A 15,495-nucleotide genomic window follows, 5' to 3' on the forward strand; every position below is an offset into this window, starting at 1 on the left:
CTCCTCACTGTTGGTCGTGTTAGCCATAGAGCCGCTGACTATTGCGCTGAGAGCCTCAAGGGGTTGGAAAGGCCTGGTCCGGGGTTTTGGCGGGGGGGGGGGGAACAGAGTCTCGCTTTAAGCAGACAACCTGCTCCTGTATGTATCGAACTAATATGGAGAAAAGTGAGATGTTTGCGATCCGGGAGAGACAATTGAGGGAGCTGCCGTTTAGATTAGTAGGGGGAAGCTTTAGGTACCTAGGCATTCACGTGGCGCGGGAGTGGGACCGGCTGCATAAATTAAATCTGGCCCGAATAGTAGACCAAATCAGGAAGTGGGAGGTGGGGGAGGGCTCGGCATGGGAGCGTATGGAGGCGGCTTCATGCATGGGCACCAGTCTGGGGGCGTTGGTAACTGCGCCTCTGCCATTCCCGCTGGCACGGTACTCCACCAGCCCCGTGGTGGTGGCAGCCCTGAGAGTCTGGGGGCAATGGAAGAGACATGTGGGAGCATCGGTCTGGTCCCCAATCTGTAATAATCACCAGTTTGCCCCGGGAAGTATGGATGGGGGGGGTTCCGGATATGGCGGGGAGCAGGGATTGAGAGGATGGGGGATATGTTGATAGAGGGGAGCTTTCCGAGTAGGAGGGCGCTGGTGGAGAAGTTTGGGTTGGCGAGGGGAAACAAATTCAGGTATCTGCAGGTGCGGTACGTAAACAGGTGTCAACCTTCCCGCTCCTCCCGCTAAGGGGGATTCAGGACAGGATAGTTTCCAGAGGGTGGGTAGGAGAAGGGAGAGTCTCTGACATTTAGAAGGAACTTATGGGGTCAGAGGAGAAACAGACTGAGAAGCTGAAGCGCAAGTGGGAGGAGGAGCTGGGAGGATAGAGGATGGTTTATGGGCGGACGCGTTGAGTAGAGCCAACGCGTCCGCAACATGTGCCAGGCTCAGCCTGGATTAATTCAAGGTCGTTCATCAGGCTCACATGACAGTGGCCCGCATGAGCAGATTCTTTAGGGTGGAAGACAGGTGTGCAAAATGTGCGGGAGGACCAGCGAACCATGTCCACATGTTCTGGACATGTCTGAAGCTTAGGGGATTTTGGCAGGGGTTTGCAGATGTCATGTCCATGGTGTTAAAAACAAGGGTGGCACCGAGTCCAGAGGTGGCGATTCTCGGGGTGTCGGAAGTCCCAGGAATCCAGGAAGAGAAAGAGGCAGACGTTCTAGCCTTTGCTTCCCTGGTAGCCCAGAGACGGATACTATTACCTTGGAGGGACTCAAAGCCCCCGAAGTCGGAGACCTGTTTATCGGACATGGCTAGCTTTCTCTGTTTGGAGAAAATCAAGTTCACCTTGAGAGGGTTACGGTTAGGGTTTGCCCGGAGGTGGCAACCGTTCGTCAACTTCTTCGCGGAAATGTAATCATCAGCAGAGGGGGGGGGGGGGGTTTAGTTTAGCTTAGAGTAGGGGGTTAATAAAGGTGGGACCTGTAAGGAAGGGTGATGGCTTTTACACTATGTTTATAGTTTCACGTACATTGCTTATTTTGTTGTTGTTACAATACCAAAAATACCTCAATAAAATGTTTATTAAAAGAAAACCTATCTATCTCTGTCTTAAAGACACTCAGTGATTTGGCCTGCACAGCCTTCTGCGGCAAAGAGTTCCACAGATTCACCACCCTCTGGCTGAAGAAATTCCTCCTCATCTCTGTTTTAAAGGATCGTCTGAGATTGTGTCCTCTAGTTTTTCCTACAAGTGGAAACATCCGCTCCACGTCCACTCTATCCAGGCCTCGCAGTATCCTGTAAACTTTGAAGAAGATTATGGGGACCATCATCACCCCAGTTACCTATGAGCAACAGAAACTCATAGTTGTATAAGGACCAGGACCCACCTCTGGTTCCAGAGGATCCATCTGGACTGGCTACAAATGTTTAAACTAGGAACGGTGGACTGCACGAGATCATTGGCAAATACCTCGAGGTATTCCAAGAAGACCTTGGTAAGGGAGCAAGGGAAAAGATTTATGTGGACCCTGCACCCCACCCAAATATTTAAGGGCACGGCCAGTCCCATATGCTTTACTTACCAAAGTAGAAACCAAACTCAAGCAGCTAGAGAGCCTCGGGCTAATACGACCAGTGCAGTTCACAGAATGAGCTGCACCAGTAGTCCCCATCCTCGACCGACAATCAGTCTGCCTTTGTAATGGTCATAAACTAACAGTTAATAAAGCCTCATGTTTAGGTCGGTACCCCATGCCATGCACAGAAGATCCATATGCTAAACTGGCAGGGGGTCAAACCTTCACCAAACTAGATGTGAGCCATGCCTACCTCCAGCTAGAATTAGATAAGTCACCCAGGAAGTACATGTTGATTAAAACCTATAGGGTTTGTACAAATATAAACACCTGCCCTTCGGAGCTTCATCAGCATACGCCATTTCGCCATTTTCCAACATGTGATGGAGAACATTCGTCAAGGGCACCTACGGTAGAAGTATATTTAGACGACATACTAATCAGAGGAGCCAAGGAAAAAGAGCATCTAGCAAACCTCAATGTAGTCTTGAGATAATTTTCTGATGCAGGTGTCCCTCTCAAGTGAGTAAAACCTAGGGTACTGAGTCGATAAAAAAAGCCTGCACCTCGTGAAGGCTAAAGTGAAGGCCTTTAAAGAGGCACTGACCCCATGAAATACGACACAATTTATCCCAAACTTGGCCACTGTATTGTCACCCTTGCACAAAGTTAAATAAACACCAGAAGTGATTGTGGCAGATGCCACAGGATGAAGCCTTCGTGAAGCTGAAGCAGCAGTTACTATCATCAAACATCCTGGCTCATACGACCCAAGAGAGAACTGGTATTAACATATGATGCCTCTCCATGTGGAGTAGGGGCAGTACTTTCCCAGCGACGGGACAATGGCACAGAGAGGCTTATAGCATATGCATCCAGGAACGTGGAAAGACGCTATTCTAAGATCAAAAAGGAACGATTAGCTGTTATTTTTGGGAATGATGAAATTCCACCCATATGTCTACGGCTGACATTTCACAATCAAAACAGACCATAAACCCCTGCTGGGCCTTTTTAAAGAGGATAAAGCGATCCCACCACCCGCCTCAATCCAACATTGGGCATAGTTAGCGGCCTATGAATGCTTTCTCGAGCACTGCCCAAGAACACACATCACCCACACAGATGCCCGGAGTTGCCTCCAGCTGTGCACAAGCTTGGCCCCTCTGCCAGCATTGGAAAAAGCCATCATGACCTTGAACTTCCTGGATACCTTGCCAGTATCCATGAAGCAGATTCAAGCTTGGACCCTGAAGAACCCCACACTGGCAAAATTGCTCCATATGATCCTCAGTGGAGGAATCCGAGGACACCCCACGGATGGATGAACGGATGTTCAAAGATGTGCAGATTAGGTAGATTGGCCATGTTAAATTGCCCCTTAGTGTCCAAGAGGTTAGGTCGGCTTACTTGTTTACAAGCATAGGGTGGAGGCGTGGACTTAAGTAGGGTGCTCTGTCCAAGGGCAGGTGCAGCCTTGATGGGCTGAATGGCCTCCTTCTGCACTGTAAATTCTATGGTTCTATGACATGAAGTCCTTCCTCACTGAACAACAAGAGCCTAGTGTAGAAGATGGCATCATCCTGTGGGGAGTCCGAGTAATCGTTTCCCGGCCCAGGTCGGCGCCCAATCCTGATGGAATTCCACAGTAGACAGCCCGGGGGGTATCCAAGATGAAAATGCTTGCAAGGAGCTACAACTGGTGGCCCAGGCTCGATACAGACATCAAGACTCTGATGGAGCAATGCTCCTTGTGCCAGGAGAACCAGAAGTTCCCACCTTCCGGCCTCTTTGCATCAATGGGAATGGACAGGAGGACCATGGGTACGGGTGCACATGGACTTCGCAGTCCCGTTCTTGGGATCAATGTTCCTTATTATGATCAACACCCACTCAAAATGGTTAGAGGTACATCGTATGTCCTCCACAACGTGGACAGACGAAGGGGCAAGGTCAGATAGATTTAAAATCAAGAATGAGAATTCTAAAATTGTGGCATTAATAGACTGTGGACAACTTTAAAAATTCATTCATGGGATGTGGACGTCGCTGGCTAGGCCAACATTTATTGCCTATGCCTAATTGCCCTCAAGAATGTATGATGAGCCATCTTCTTGAACCACTGCAGCCCATGTGTTGTGTTGTTAGGGACGGATTCCAGGATTTTGATCCAATGACAGTGAAGGGATTGTGATGAGTGGCTTAGATGGGAACCTCCATGTGATGGTGTTCCCATGCATCTGCTGCTCTTGTCCTACTAGGTAGTAATGAAGGTGCTGTCTAAGGAGCCAATGTGATTTCCTGCAATGCATCTTGAAGAAGGTACACACTGCTGTGCACTGGTGGTGGATGAAGTAAATGTTCAAGTTGGTGGATGAGGTGCCATTCAAGCAGATTGCTTTGTCCTAGATGGTGTCAAGCTTTACATGTGTTGTTGGAGCTACATCACCCAGGCAAGTGGTGAGTTCCATCACAATCCTGGTAAAGAAGATGATTGACCTCCAACAATCACAACCATCTTCCTTGCTAGTATGACTCCAATCAGCGAAGAGTTTTCCTGTTGACTCCCGTTTTGCTAGGGCTGCTTGATGCCACACTAGGTCAAATGCTGTCTTGATGCCAAAGGGCAGTACTCTCCTCACCTCTGGAGTTCAGCACTTTTGTCCATGTTTGAACAAAGGCTGTAATGAGGTCTTGGCATAACCCAAACTGAGAGTCAGTGAGAAAGTTGTTTCTAAGCAAGTACCCCTTGATAACACTGCTGATGACCCCTAACATCACTTTACTGATGATCGAGATTAGACTGATAGGGTGGTAATAGACTGGGTTGGATTAGTCCTCCTTTTTGTGCACAGGACATACTGAGGCAAGTTCTGGAGCACAAGTCTTGGATTTGGATTTTGTTTATTGTCACGTGTACAAGGTACAATGAAAAGTATTTTCCTGCGAGCAGCTCAACAGATCATTAAGTACATGAAAAGAAAAAGAAATAAAAGAAAATACTTAATAGGGCAACACAAGGTACACAATGTAACTACATAAACACCAGCATCGGATGAAGCATACAGGGTGTAGTGTTAATGAGGTCAGTCCATAAGAGGGTCGTTTAGGAGTCTGGTAACAGCGGGGAAGAAGCTGTTTTTGAGTCTGTTCGTGCAAGTTCTCAGACTTTTGTATCTCCTGCCCGATGGGAGATGTTGCTGAAAACAGCGGGTCTGGTGGCCTGAAGTGCATATGTTTTAATGCAAGAAGTATAACGGGTAAGGCAGATGAACTTAGAGCTTGGATTAGTACTTGGAACTATGATGTTGTTGCCATTACAGAAACCTGGTTGAGGGAAGGACAGGATTGGCAGCTAAACGTTCCAGGATTTAGATGTTTCAGGCGGGATAGAGGGGGATGTAAGTGCAGAAGGAGTTGCGCTACTGGTTAGGGAGAATATCACAGCTGGATACCTCAGAGGGCAGCGAGGCTATATTTGTAGAGATCAGGAATAAGAAGGGTGCAGTCACAATGTTGGGGGTTTACTACAGGCCTCCCAACAGCCAGCGGGAGATAGACGAGCTGTTAGGTAGACAGATTTTGGAAAGGAGTAAAAGCAACAGGGTTGTTGTGCTGGGAGACTTCAACTTCCCCAATATTGACTGGGACTCACTTAGTACTAGGGACTTGGATGGGGCAGAGTTTGTAAGGAGCATCCCAGGAGGGCTTCTTAAAACAATATGTAGATAGTCCAACTAGGGAAGGGGCTGTACTGGACCTGGTATTGGGGAATGAGCCCAGTTAGGTGGTAGGAGTTTCAGTAGGGGAGCATTTCGACAACAGTGACCACAATTCAGTAAGTTTTAAAGTGCTGGTGGACAAGGATAAGAGTGGTCCTAGGGTGAATGTGCTAAATTGGGGGAAGGCTAATTAGAACAATATTAGGCGGGAACTGAAGAACCTGGATTGGGGGCGGATGTTTGAGGGTAAATCAACATCTGACATGTGGGAGGCTTTCAAATGTCATTTGAAAGGAATTCAGGACTGGCATGTTCCTGTGAGAAGAAGGATAAATACGGCAAATTTCAGGAACCTTGGATAACGAGAGATATTGTAGGCTTCGTCAAAAAGGAAAAGGAGGCACTTGTCAGGGCGAGAAGGCTGGGAACAGATGAAGCCTGTGTGGAATATAAGGAAAGTAGGAAGGAACTTAAGCGAGGAGTCACGGGGGCTAAAAGGGGTCACGAAAAGACATTGGCAAATAGGGTTAAGGAAAATCCCAAGGCTTTTTACACGTACATAAAAAGCAAGAGGGTAGCCAGGGAAAGGGTTGGCCCACTGAAGGACAGGCAAGGGAATCTATGTGTGGAGCCAGAGGAAATGGGCGAGGTATTAAATGAATACTTTGCATCAGTATTCACCAAAGAGAAGGAATTGGTGGATGTTATGTCTGGAGAAGGGTGTGCAGATAGCCTGGGTCACATTGAGATCCAAAATGACGAGGTGTTGGACGTCTTGAAAAATATTAAGGTAGATAAGTCCCCAGGGTCTGATGGGATCTACCCCAGAATACTGAAGGAGGCTAGAGAGGAAATTGCTGAGGCCTTGACAGAAATATTTGGATCCTCACTGTCTTCAGGTGATGTCCCGGAGGACTGGAGAATAGCCAATGTTGTTCCTTTGTTTAAGAAGGGTAGCAAGGATAATCCAGGGAACTACAGGCCGGTGCCTTACATCAGTGGTAGGGAAGTTACTGGAGAGAATTCTTCAAGACAGGATCGACTCCCATTTGGAAGCAAATGGACGTATTAGCGAGAGGCAGCACGGTTTTGTGAAGGGGAGGTCGTGTCTCACTAACTTGATAGAGTTTTTCGAAGAGATCACAAAGATGATTGATGTAGGTAGGGCAGTGGATGTTGTCTATATGGACTTCAGTAAGGCCTTTGACAAGGTCCCTCATGGCAGACTGGTACAAAAGATGAAGTCACATGGGATCAGGGGTGAGCTGGCAAGATGGATACAGAACTGGCTAGGCCATAGAAGGCAGAGAGTAGCAATGGAAGGGTGCTCTTACTGATTGGAGGGCTGTGACTAGTGGTGTTCCGCAGGGATCAGTGCTGGGACCTTTGCTGTTTGTAGTATATATAAATGATTTGGAGACGGTGCGAAGTGCAGTGGGTATCAATGGGGTCTTTAGGGACTTCTACGAGGAACTGTACCAGTCTGAGCCCCCACTGGAAGAGGGAGGGATGGGTCGCTTCCTGGACCGTCTGGGGTTTGCGAGGGTGGAGGAGGGGCAGGTGGCGGGGTTGGGGGCGCCGGTTGGGTTGGAGGAGTTGGTCAAAGGGATAGGGAACATGCAGGCGGGGAAGGCACCGGGGCCGGATGGGTTCCCAGTTGAATTTTACAAGAAGCATTCGGACCTGCTGGGCCTGCTTTTGGTAAGGACCTTCAACGAGGCAGGCAAAGGGGGGGCTCTGCCCCCGACCATGTCGAGAGCGCTGATTTCCCTGATCCTGAAGCGGGACAAGGGTCCCCTACAGTGTACGTCATATAAGCCGATCCCACTCCTAAATGTAGATGCCAAGTTGCTGGCAAAGATTTTGGCCATGAGGATAGAGGACTGTGTGCCGCAGGTCATACACGAGGATCAGACGGGGTTCGTGAAAGGGAGGCAGTTGAATACTAATGTGCGGAGGCTCTTGAATGTAAAAATGATGCCGGCGATGGAAGGGGAGGCGGGGATAGTGGCGGCGATGGATGCGGAGAAGGCCTTTGATAGGGTGGAATGGGGTTACCTGTGGGAGGTGTTGAAAAGGTTCGGATTTGGGAAGGGGTTCGTCAGGGGGGTGAGGCTGCTATATGAGGCCCCGGTGATGAGTGTGGCCACGAACAGAAGGAGGTCAGAGTATTTCCGGCTACACCGGGAGATGAGGCTGGGGTGTCCCCTGTCCCCCTGCTCTTTGCGCTGGCAATTGAACCCCTGGCCATGGTGTTGAGGGAGTCGAGTAAATGGAGGGGGCTGGTGCGGGGTGGGGAGGAGCATCGGTTGTCGCTCTATGCGGATGATTTGCTGCTATATGTGGCGGACCCAGTGGGGGGGGAATGCCTGAGGTGATAAGAGCGAGTTGTTCATGGTGCACCCAGGGGACCAGGAGAGGGGGATTGGTGAGCTCCCGCTAAAAAGGGCGGAGAGGAGTTTCAGGTACTTGGGGGTCCAGGTGGCTAGAAGCTGGGGGGGCCCTACATAAGCTTAACTTCATGAGGCTGGTGGAGCAGATGGAGAAGGAGTTTAAGAGGTGGGACGTGCTGCCACTCTCCCTGGCGGGTAGGGTGCAGTCAGTTAAAATGACGGTGTTCCCGAGGTTCTTGTTCCTGTTCCAATGCCTCCCCATCCTGATCCCTAAGGCCTTCTTCAGGCAGGTTAACAGGAGCGTTATGGGGTTTGTGTGGGCGCAGAAGACCCCGAGGGTGAGAAGGGTGTTCCTGGAGCGGTGCAGCACTGGTTGGTGCTGCCTAACCTCTGTGGGTATTATTGGGCCGCCAATGTAGTGATGGTGCGTAAGTGGGTGATGTAGGGGGATGAGGTGGCATGGAAGAGGCAGGAGATGGCGTCCTGTGTGGGCACGAGCCTGGAGGCGCTGGTGACAGCGCCGCTGCCGCTTTCTCCAACGAGGTTACCACGAGCCCGGTGGTGGCGGCTACCCTCAAAATTTGGGGGCAATGGAGACGTCACAGGGGGGAGGTGGGGGCCTCGGTGGGGTCCCCGATTCGGGGGAACCACCGGTTTTTCCCGGGGAGGATGGAAGGAGGGTTCCTGAGCTGGCACAGGGCAGGTATTAGAAGGATGGGGGACCTGGTTGTGGACGGGAAATTTGCGAGCCTGGGTGAGCCGGAGGAGAAGTTCAGGCTCCCCCCGGGGAACACCTTCAGATATATGCAGGTAAGGGCGTTTGTTCAGTGGTGGAGTTCCCACTGTTGCCGCCACGCAGGGTCTAGGACAGGGTGCTGTCGGGGGTGTGGGTTGGAGAGGGGAGGATCTCGGCAACGTATCAGGTGATGCAGGAGGAGGCCTCGGTGGAGGAGCTGAAGGGCAAGTGGGAGGAGGAGTTGGGTGAGGAGATTGACGAGGGGACGTGGGCAGATGCCCTGGGGAGAGTGAACTCTTCCTCCTCTTGCGTGAGGCTCAGCCTCATACAATTTAAGATGCTGCATAGGGCTCACATGATCGGGCAAGGATAAGCCGGTTCTTTGGGTGCGAGGACAGGTGTGTTAGGTGCTCAGGGAGACCAGCAAACCACACCCACATGTTCTGGGTGTGCCCAGCGCTGGAGGACTTTTGGAAGGGTGTAGCGAGGACGGTGGCGAAGGTGGTAGGTTCCAGCGTCAAGCCGGGCTGGGGGCTCGCAATATTTGGGGTGGCAGAGGAGCCGGGAGTGCAGGAGGCGAAAGAGGCCAGTATTCTGGCCTTTGCGTCCCTGGTAGCCCGGCGAAGGATTCTTCTTCAGTGGAAGAATGCAAGGCCCCCAAGCGTGGAATCCTGGATCAACGATATGGCGGGGTTTATTAAATTGGAGGGTGAAATTTGCCTTAAGGGGATCGGTACAAGGGTTCTTCAGGCGGTGGCAACCGTTCATAGACTTCCTGGCAGAACGTTAGAAGATGGTCAGCAGCAGCAGCAACGTAGGGGGCGAGGGGGTCTTTTCTTTCTGTATTTTGTTGTTGATATTTTGCGAAAATTTGAATAAATTTTTTTTTTTTTTTTTAAATAAATGATTTGGAGGAAAATGTAACTGGTCTGATTTGATTAGTAAGTTTGCAGATGACACAAAGGTTGGTTGAATTGTGGATAGCGATGAGGACTGTCAGAGGATACAGTAGGATTTAGATTGTTGGAGATTTGGGCGGAGAGATGGCAGATGGAGTTTAATCCGGACAAATGTGAGGTTATGCATTTTGGAAGGTCTAATGCAGGTAGGGAATATACAGTGAATGGTAGAACCCTGAAGAGTATTGACAGTCAGAGAGATCTAGGTGTACAGGTCCACAGGTCACTGAAAGGGGCAACACAGGTGGAGAAGGTAGTCAAGAAGGCATATGGCATGCTTGCCTTCATTGGCCGGGGCATTGAGTATAAGAATTGGCAAGTCATGTTGCAGCTGCACAGAACCTTAGTTAGGTCACACTTGGAGTACAGTGTTCAATTCTGGTCGCCACACTACCAGAAGGATGTGGAGCCTTTAGACAGGATGCAGAAGAGATTTACCAGGATGTTGCCGAGTATGGAGGGCATTAGCTATGAGGAGCAGTTGAATAAACTCGGTTTGTTCTCACTGGAACGACGGAGGTTGAGGGGCGACCTAATAGAGGTCTACAAAATTATGAGGGGCACAGACAGAGTGGATAGCCAGAGGCTTTTTCCCAGGGTAGAGGGGTCAATTACTAAGGGGCATAGGTTTAAGGTACAAGGGGCAAGATTTAGAGGAAATGTATGAGGCAAGTATGAGGTAGTGGGTGCCTGGAACTCGCTGCCGGAGGAGGTGGTGAAAGCAGGGACGATAGTGACATTTAAGGGGCATCTTGACAAATACATGAATAGGATGGGAATAGAGGGATACAGACCCAGGAAGTGTAGAAGATTTTAGTTTAGACGGGCAGCATGGTCGGCACGGGCTTGGAGGGCCGAAGGGCCTGTTCCTGTGCTGTCCTTTTCTTTGTTCTTTGATGGAAGAAGTTGGAAGGGTGAGTAAGCAGTGTGGGAGGGGTCTTTGATTATGCTGCCCGCTTTCCCCAGGCAGCGGGAGGTGTAGATGGAGTCAATGGATGGAGGCAGGTTTGTGTGATGGACTGGGCTGTGTTCATAACTCTCTGAAGTTTCTTGCGGTCTTGGGCCGAGCAGTTACCATACCAGGCTGTGATGCAGCCAGATAGGATTCCAGAATGTCTTCAATTAGCATTGCTAATATATTCGCAAATTTTTCACACATCCAGTGAATTATTATTTATTGTAAAATATTTGGGGAATCAAAAATCTGCAGACTGAATTCCAGCACTGACTCTGCAAGAGTTGTAGAACCAGCAGGAGGCTCTCTTAATTTGATGAGCCCAGCAAGAATAGATGTTAGATACACATCTCTGCTGCCCGTTTGTTCCATGCAGCCTGAAAATCTTGTACCATTTAAGCAGTTATGGAACTCCTATATTATCCCACAGTTGGTCAACAGGACTGATCCAATTTTTCTTGCAAGTAAATATTATCCTTTTTTGAGATTCCATGTTAAAACAAAAAGAATAAGGTGTCATTTTTGATTCAAAGCACGCCACAAATGCAAAACTCCATGCAGTTATATCGTTAGAATGTTGTCGGGGCCTATAGCTTTTGCAGTAGCCAGTTTTTCAGCCGTTTCTTGATATCACGTGGAGTGAATTGAATTGGCTGAAGCCTGGCGTCTGTGATGCTGGGGACATTAGGAAGGGAGGCTGATATGGATCATGCAATCAGTGCATCAATGATTCCAGGGGAGATGAACTGGGCCTGATGTGAGCTCAAGTTTATGGATGCTGGGAAGCTATCCAGAACACTTGCCTAATAGTGGAGTTTAGGGTGAACAAAATGATGTTTTCAGGTGAGTTGACAGAGAGGCAGAGAAGGGCAATGCTACAGAGATAGAATACAGGATATGGGGTTAGAAGCTCAGTTTAGGATCAAATAGGGTGAAAAAGTTGTGAATAGTCTAGTCTAAACAGCCAATGGCTGGTGTTAGGGCATCGGTAGCTAGGGAATGAAGTTTGTTGTGGGGACCAAAGACACTGGCTAAAGACAAAACTTGTATTACAGATATTCTTGGAATTAAAGACAGCAAGACACAGACAAAAATTAATTAACTTGGTAAAAATAATTTTCAACAGATGTTGCAACTGAGTGGATGTAAGGAGAATTTGGGAAGCAGATCAAATTGACTTGGAGAAAAATGAAGTCTGCAGTCAATAGCAGCCTTAAGAATTTACTTATCTCCTGGTGAGAAACATACAAGAAGCATTGCACTCACCCTTCTTCAGTTAAATGATGCAAAATTAGAATCAATAGATTTTTGCGCCGAGCTTCTGATCGAATTTCATCCTGTTAGTAAGAGATATTAATAGCATTGTTAATATATTCGATATTTATCACCATCCAGTGAATTACCATTTATTGTAAAACATTTTGGGAATTAAAAATCTGCAGGCCGAATCCCAGCACGGACTCTGCAAGAGTTGTAGAATCAGCAGGAGCTCTTAATTTGATGAGCCCAGCAAGAACAGATGTTAAATACACATCTCTACTGCCTGTTTTCTCCATGTAGTCTGAAAATCATGCACCATTTAAGGGGTTGTAGAATACTATCCCACACTTGGTCAAGAGGACTGATCCAATTTTTATTGCAAGTAAATATTACCTTTTCTTGAGGTTCTATGTTCACCTTACCAGAGGCCATCGCTAGTTCGGTCAGCATTTATTGGCCATCCCTAATTGCCTTCACACAGAGAACACAAAGCAAAAAGAATAAGGGTAATTTTTGACCCAAAGAACACCACATAAACAAAACTCCATGCAAGGAACATTATCAGAAACAATTTATCTGGTGATTCATCGCATTGTTGACTTTGGAATCTAGCTATCTCAATTTTGGTTGGAAGAATAGGGAAACCTTATTCTCCTTCAAAAATAAGAGTATCCACTGGGTAGAGAAGCAAGGAATCTAGAGATGATATATACTGAAAGGAACCAGGAAGGTTCGTAAGGCCATACAAAAAGCAAACAGAGCAGTGAGATTATATTTTCAGAAGGCTCGAATTAAAAATCAGAGAAGCGATGTTAAACGTATAGAACCTTGGTTAAGAGTGCACAGTTCCGGTCTCTATTGTAATAAATATATAGAATCAGAATCCCTACAGTGCAGAAGGAGACCATTCAGCTTATGGAGTCTGTACCAACCTCTGAGAGAACACCTTACTAGGCCAACACCCCCACTCTATCCACCTAACCCAGGAACACCACCTCACCTTTTTAGGCACTAAGGGACAATTTAGCATGGCCAATCCACCTAACCTGCACATCTTTGGAATGATGTGGAGATGCCGGCGTTGGACTGGGGTAAGCACAGTAAGACGTCTTACAACACCAGGTTAAAGTCCAACAGGTTTGTTTCGAATCACTAGCTTTCGGAGCACAGCTCCTTCCTCAGGTGAATGAAGAGGTGGGTTCCAGAAACATATATATAAACAAAGTCAAATATGCAAGACGATACTTTGAATGCAATCTTTGCAGGTAATTAAGTCTTTACAGGTCCAGACAGGGCAACTGGAGAGAGGGATAATCACAGGTTAAAGAGGTGTGCATTGTCTCAAGCCAGGATAGTTGATAGGGTTAAGACTCACATTCAAAGTATGTGAGTACATTTAAGTGTATATTTATCTCATCCCGTATTATGGCCTCCATCAGTTTTCCCACTATTAATGTCAAGTTGACAGGTCTGTAGCTTCCTCGGTTATCCTTGCCCCTTTCTTAAACAATGGTGTCACATTTGCAATTCTCCAGTCCCCCATACTATTGCTGTGTTCAGAGAGGCCAGGAAATATTTTGGGCAGTACGTTCATTTTGATCGTCTGGACTCTCCCTGCGAGGGAGAGTGGGAGTGTGTTCCATCTTGGCAGGTCCATTTTTACTTTCTCCGTCAGACTGGTGAGGTTCCATTTGTGGATCCCTTTTCAGTCATGGGCTATTTGGATCCCCAGGTAGCGGAATTTGTGTCGAGCTTATTTAAACGGCAGTCCCGTTAGTGCTGCCCCCCCCTACTTGTGGGTGTACCAGGAAGATCTTGCTTTTGCTCATGTTGAGTTTGTGGCCCGAGAAGGCGCCAAACTCTTTCAGGAGCACGATGATTCCGCCAATGCTGCTTTGTGGGTCCGAAATGTAGAGGAGCAGGTCATCTGCATACAGTGAGACTCTGTGCTCTCTGCCGCCCCTTCGGATCCCCCTCCAGCTTTTTGCTGCTCTGAGCGCGATTGCTCGTGGTTCGATCGCTAGAGTGAACAGCAGCGGGGACAGTGACCATCCTTGTCTGGTGCCCCTGTGCAGCTGGAAGTGTCGGGAGTTGGTGTTGTTGGTCCGTACACTCGCCATGGGAGCGTTGTATAGGAGCTTTACTCAGGAGGTGAACCCTGTTCCAAGCCCGAACCGCTCCAGTACCTCTATGAGGTATTTCCATTCGACTCTGTCGACGGCCTTTTCTGCATCTAGGGAGAGGTACACCTCTGGTGTTCTCTCCCCGGAGGGGGTCACTATCACGTTCAGCAGGCGCCTGATGTTCGAGGCAAGCTGTCTACCTTTGACAAAGCCCGTCTGGTCCTCTGCGACCACCTAAGGTACACAGTGGTCATAGGGTGGTCAATAGGACTTTAAACTAAAGACTGGGGGGGGGAAGGGAAAGTCAGGGAACCAAGAGGTGAAGTAATCAGCGGGGGGCGTAGCTGCTTAGGAATACAAAAAAACACGAACAGACAAAACTCAAGAGTGGTTACGATTGTCCCCATCCACAAAATATGACACAGTGTACGGAAAGGCTCAGTAAACCAAGGTGCACCACACTAAGAAAACAAAAGGGACGGTCAATAGAGAATTAAAGGTGCTATATTTAAATGCGCGCAGTGTACGGAACAAGGTAGATGAGCTTGTGGCCCAGATTGTGACTGGCAGGTATGATGTGGTAGGCACCACAGAGACATGGTTGCAGGGGGTTCAGGACTGGCATTTAAACATCCAGGGATTCACAACCTATCGAAAAAAACAGAGAGGTGGGCAGAGGGGGCGGGGATGCCTTGTTAATTAGGAATGAAATTAAATCAATAGCACTAAACGACATAGGGTCAGGGTCAGATGATGTGGAGTCTGTGTGGGTAGAGTTGAGGAACCACAAAGGCAAAAAAACCATAATGGGAGTTATGTACAGGCCTCCTAACAGTGGTCAGGACCGACTTTCGGGTGCGGCGATGACCAGCTAAGTCGCACGTTTCGGCAGCTCCCGTTGGAACGGACTTTTGGGCTCGTAATAGGAGCCCCAACGGCAATTTAAACGGCCAAAAACACTGTGCGGTAAACCAGAAGGGAATCCCCCCGGACACGCATGGATAAGGGAGAGGATAGCGGCCGGATTGCGGAGGATCCTCTGGAGCAGCGGCAAGGAAAGAAAGCTCAAAGCAAGATGGCGTCGGAATGTGGCCGTTTGTTATGGGGCCCGGACCAACAAGAGTTCCTGCGGCGCTGCGTGGAAGAGCTGAAAAAGGAGTTGAAGGAGGAGCTGTTGGCCCCGATATTACAGGCGATTGAAGGGCTAAAGGAGGAGCAGAAGACCCAAGAGCTGGAGCTTCGGGTTGTGAAGGCAAAGGCTGCTGAAAATGAAGACG

At 48.6% G+C, this 15,495-nt stretch overlaps 1 protein-coding gene across 5 annotated transcripts in view; it reads right to left on the reverse strand.

Moving 5' to 3' along the window:
• The window catches only part of katnal2 (katanin p60 subunit A-like 2), a 179,097-nt gene that overhangs the window by 147,881 nt on the left and 15,721 nt on the right, over positions 1–15,495 (reverse strand). For 4 of the 5 annotated variants that reach the window (XM_072497461.1, XM_072497460.1, XM_072497462.1 and 1 more), the window contains exon 2: positions 12,102–12,172. In XM_072497461.1, the coding sequence (XP_072353562.1) occupies positions 12,102–12,172 (71 nt within the window). Of the gene's footprint in view, positions 1–12,101; positions 12,173–12,488; positions 12,567–15,495 lie in introns of all 5 variants that reach the window. The other variant, XM_072497459.1, reaches the window with a different exon arrangement.

The sequence above is a fragment of the Scyliorhinus torazame genome, chromosome 3 (genome assembly GCF_047496885.1).
Source record: "Scyliorhinus torazame isolate Kashiwa2021f chromosome 3, sScyTor2.1, whole genome shotgun sequence".
In the NCBI taxonomy this organism is placed as follows: domain Eukaryota; kingdom Metazoa; phylum Chordata; class Chondrichthyes; order Carcharhiniformes; family Scyliorhinidae; genus Scyliorhinus; species Scyliorhinus torazame.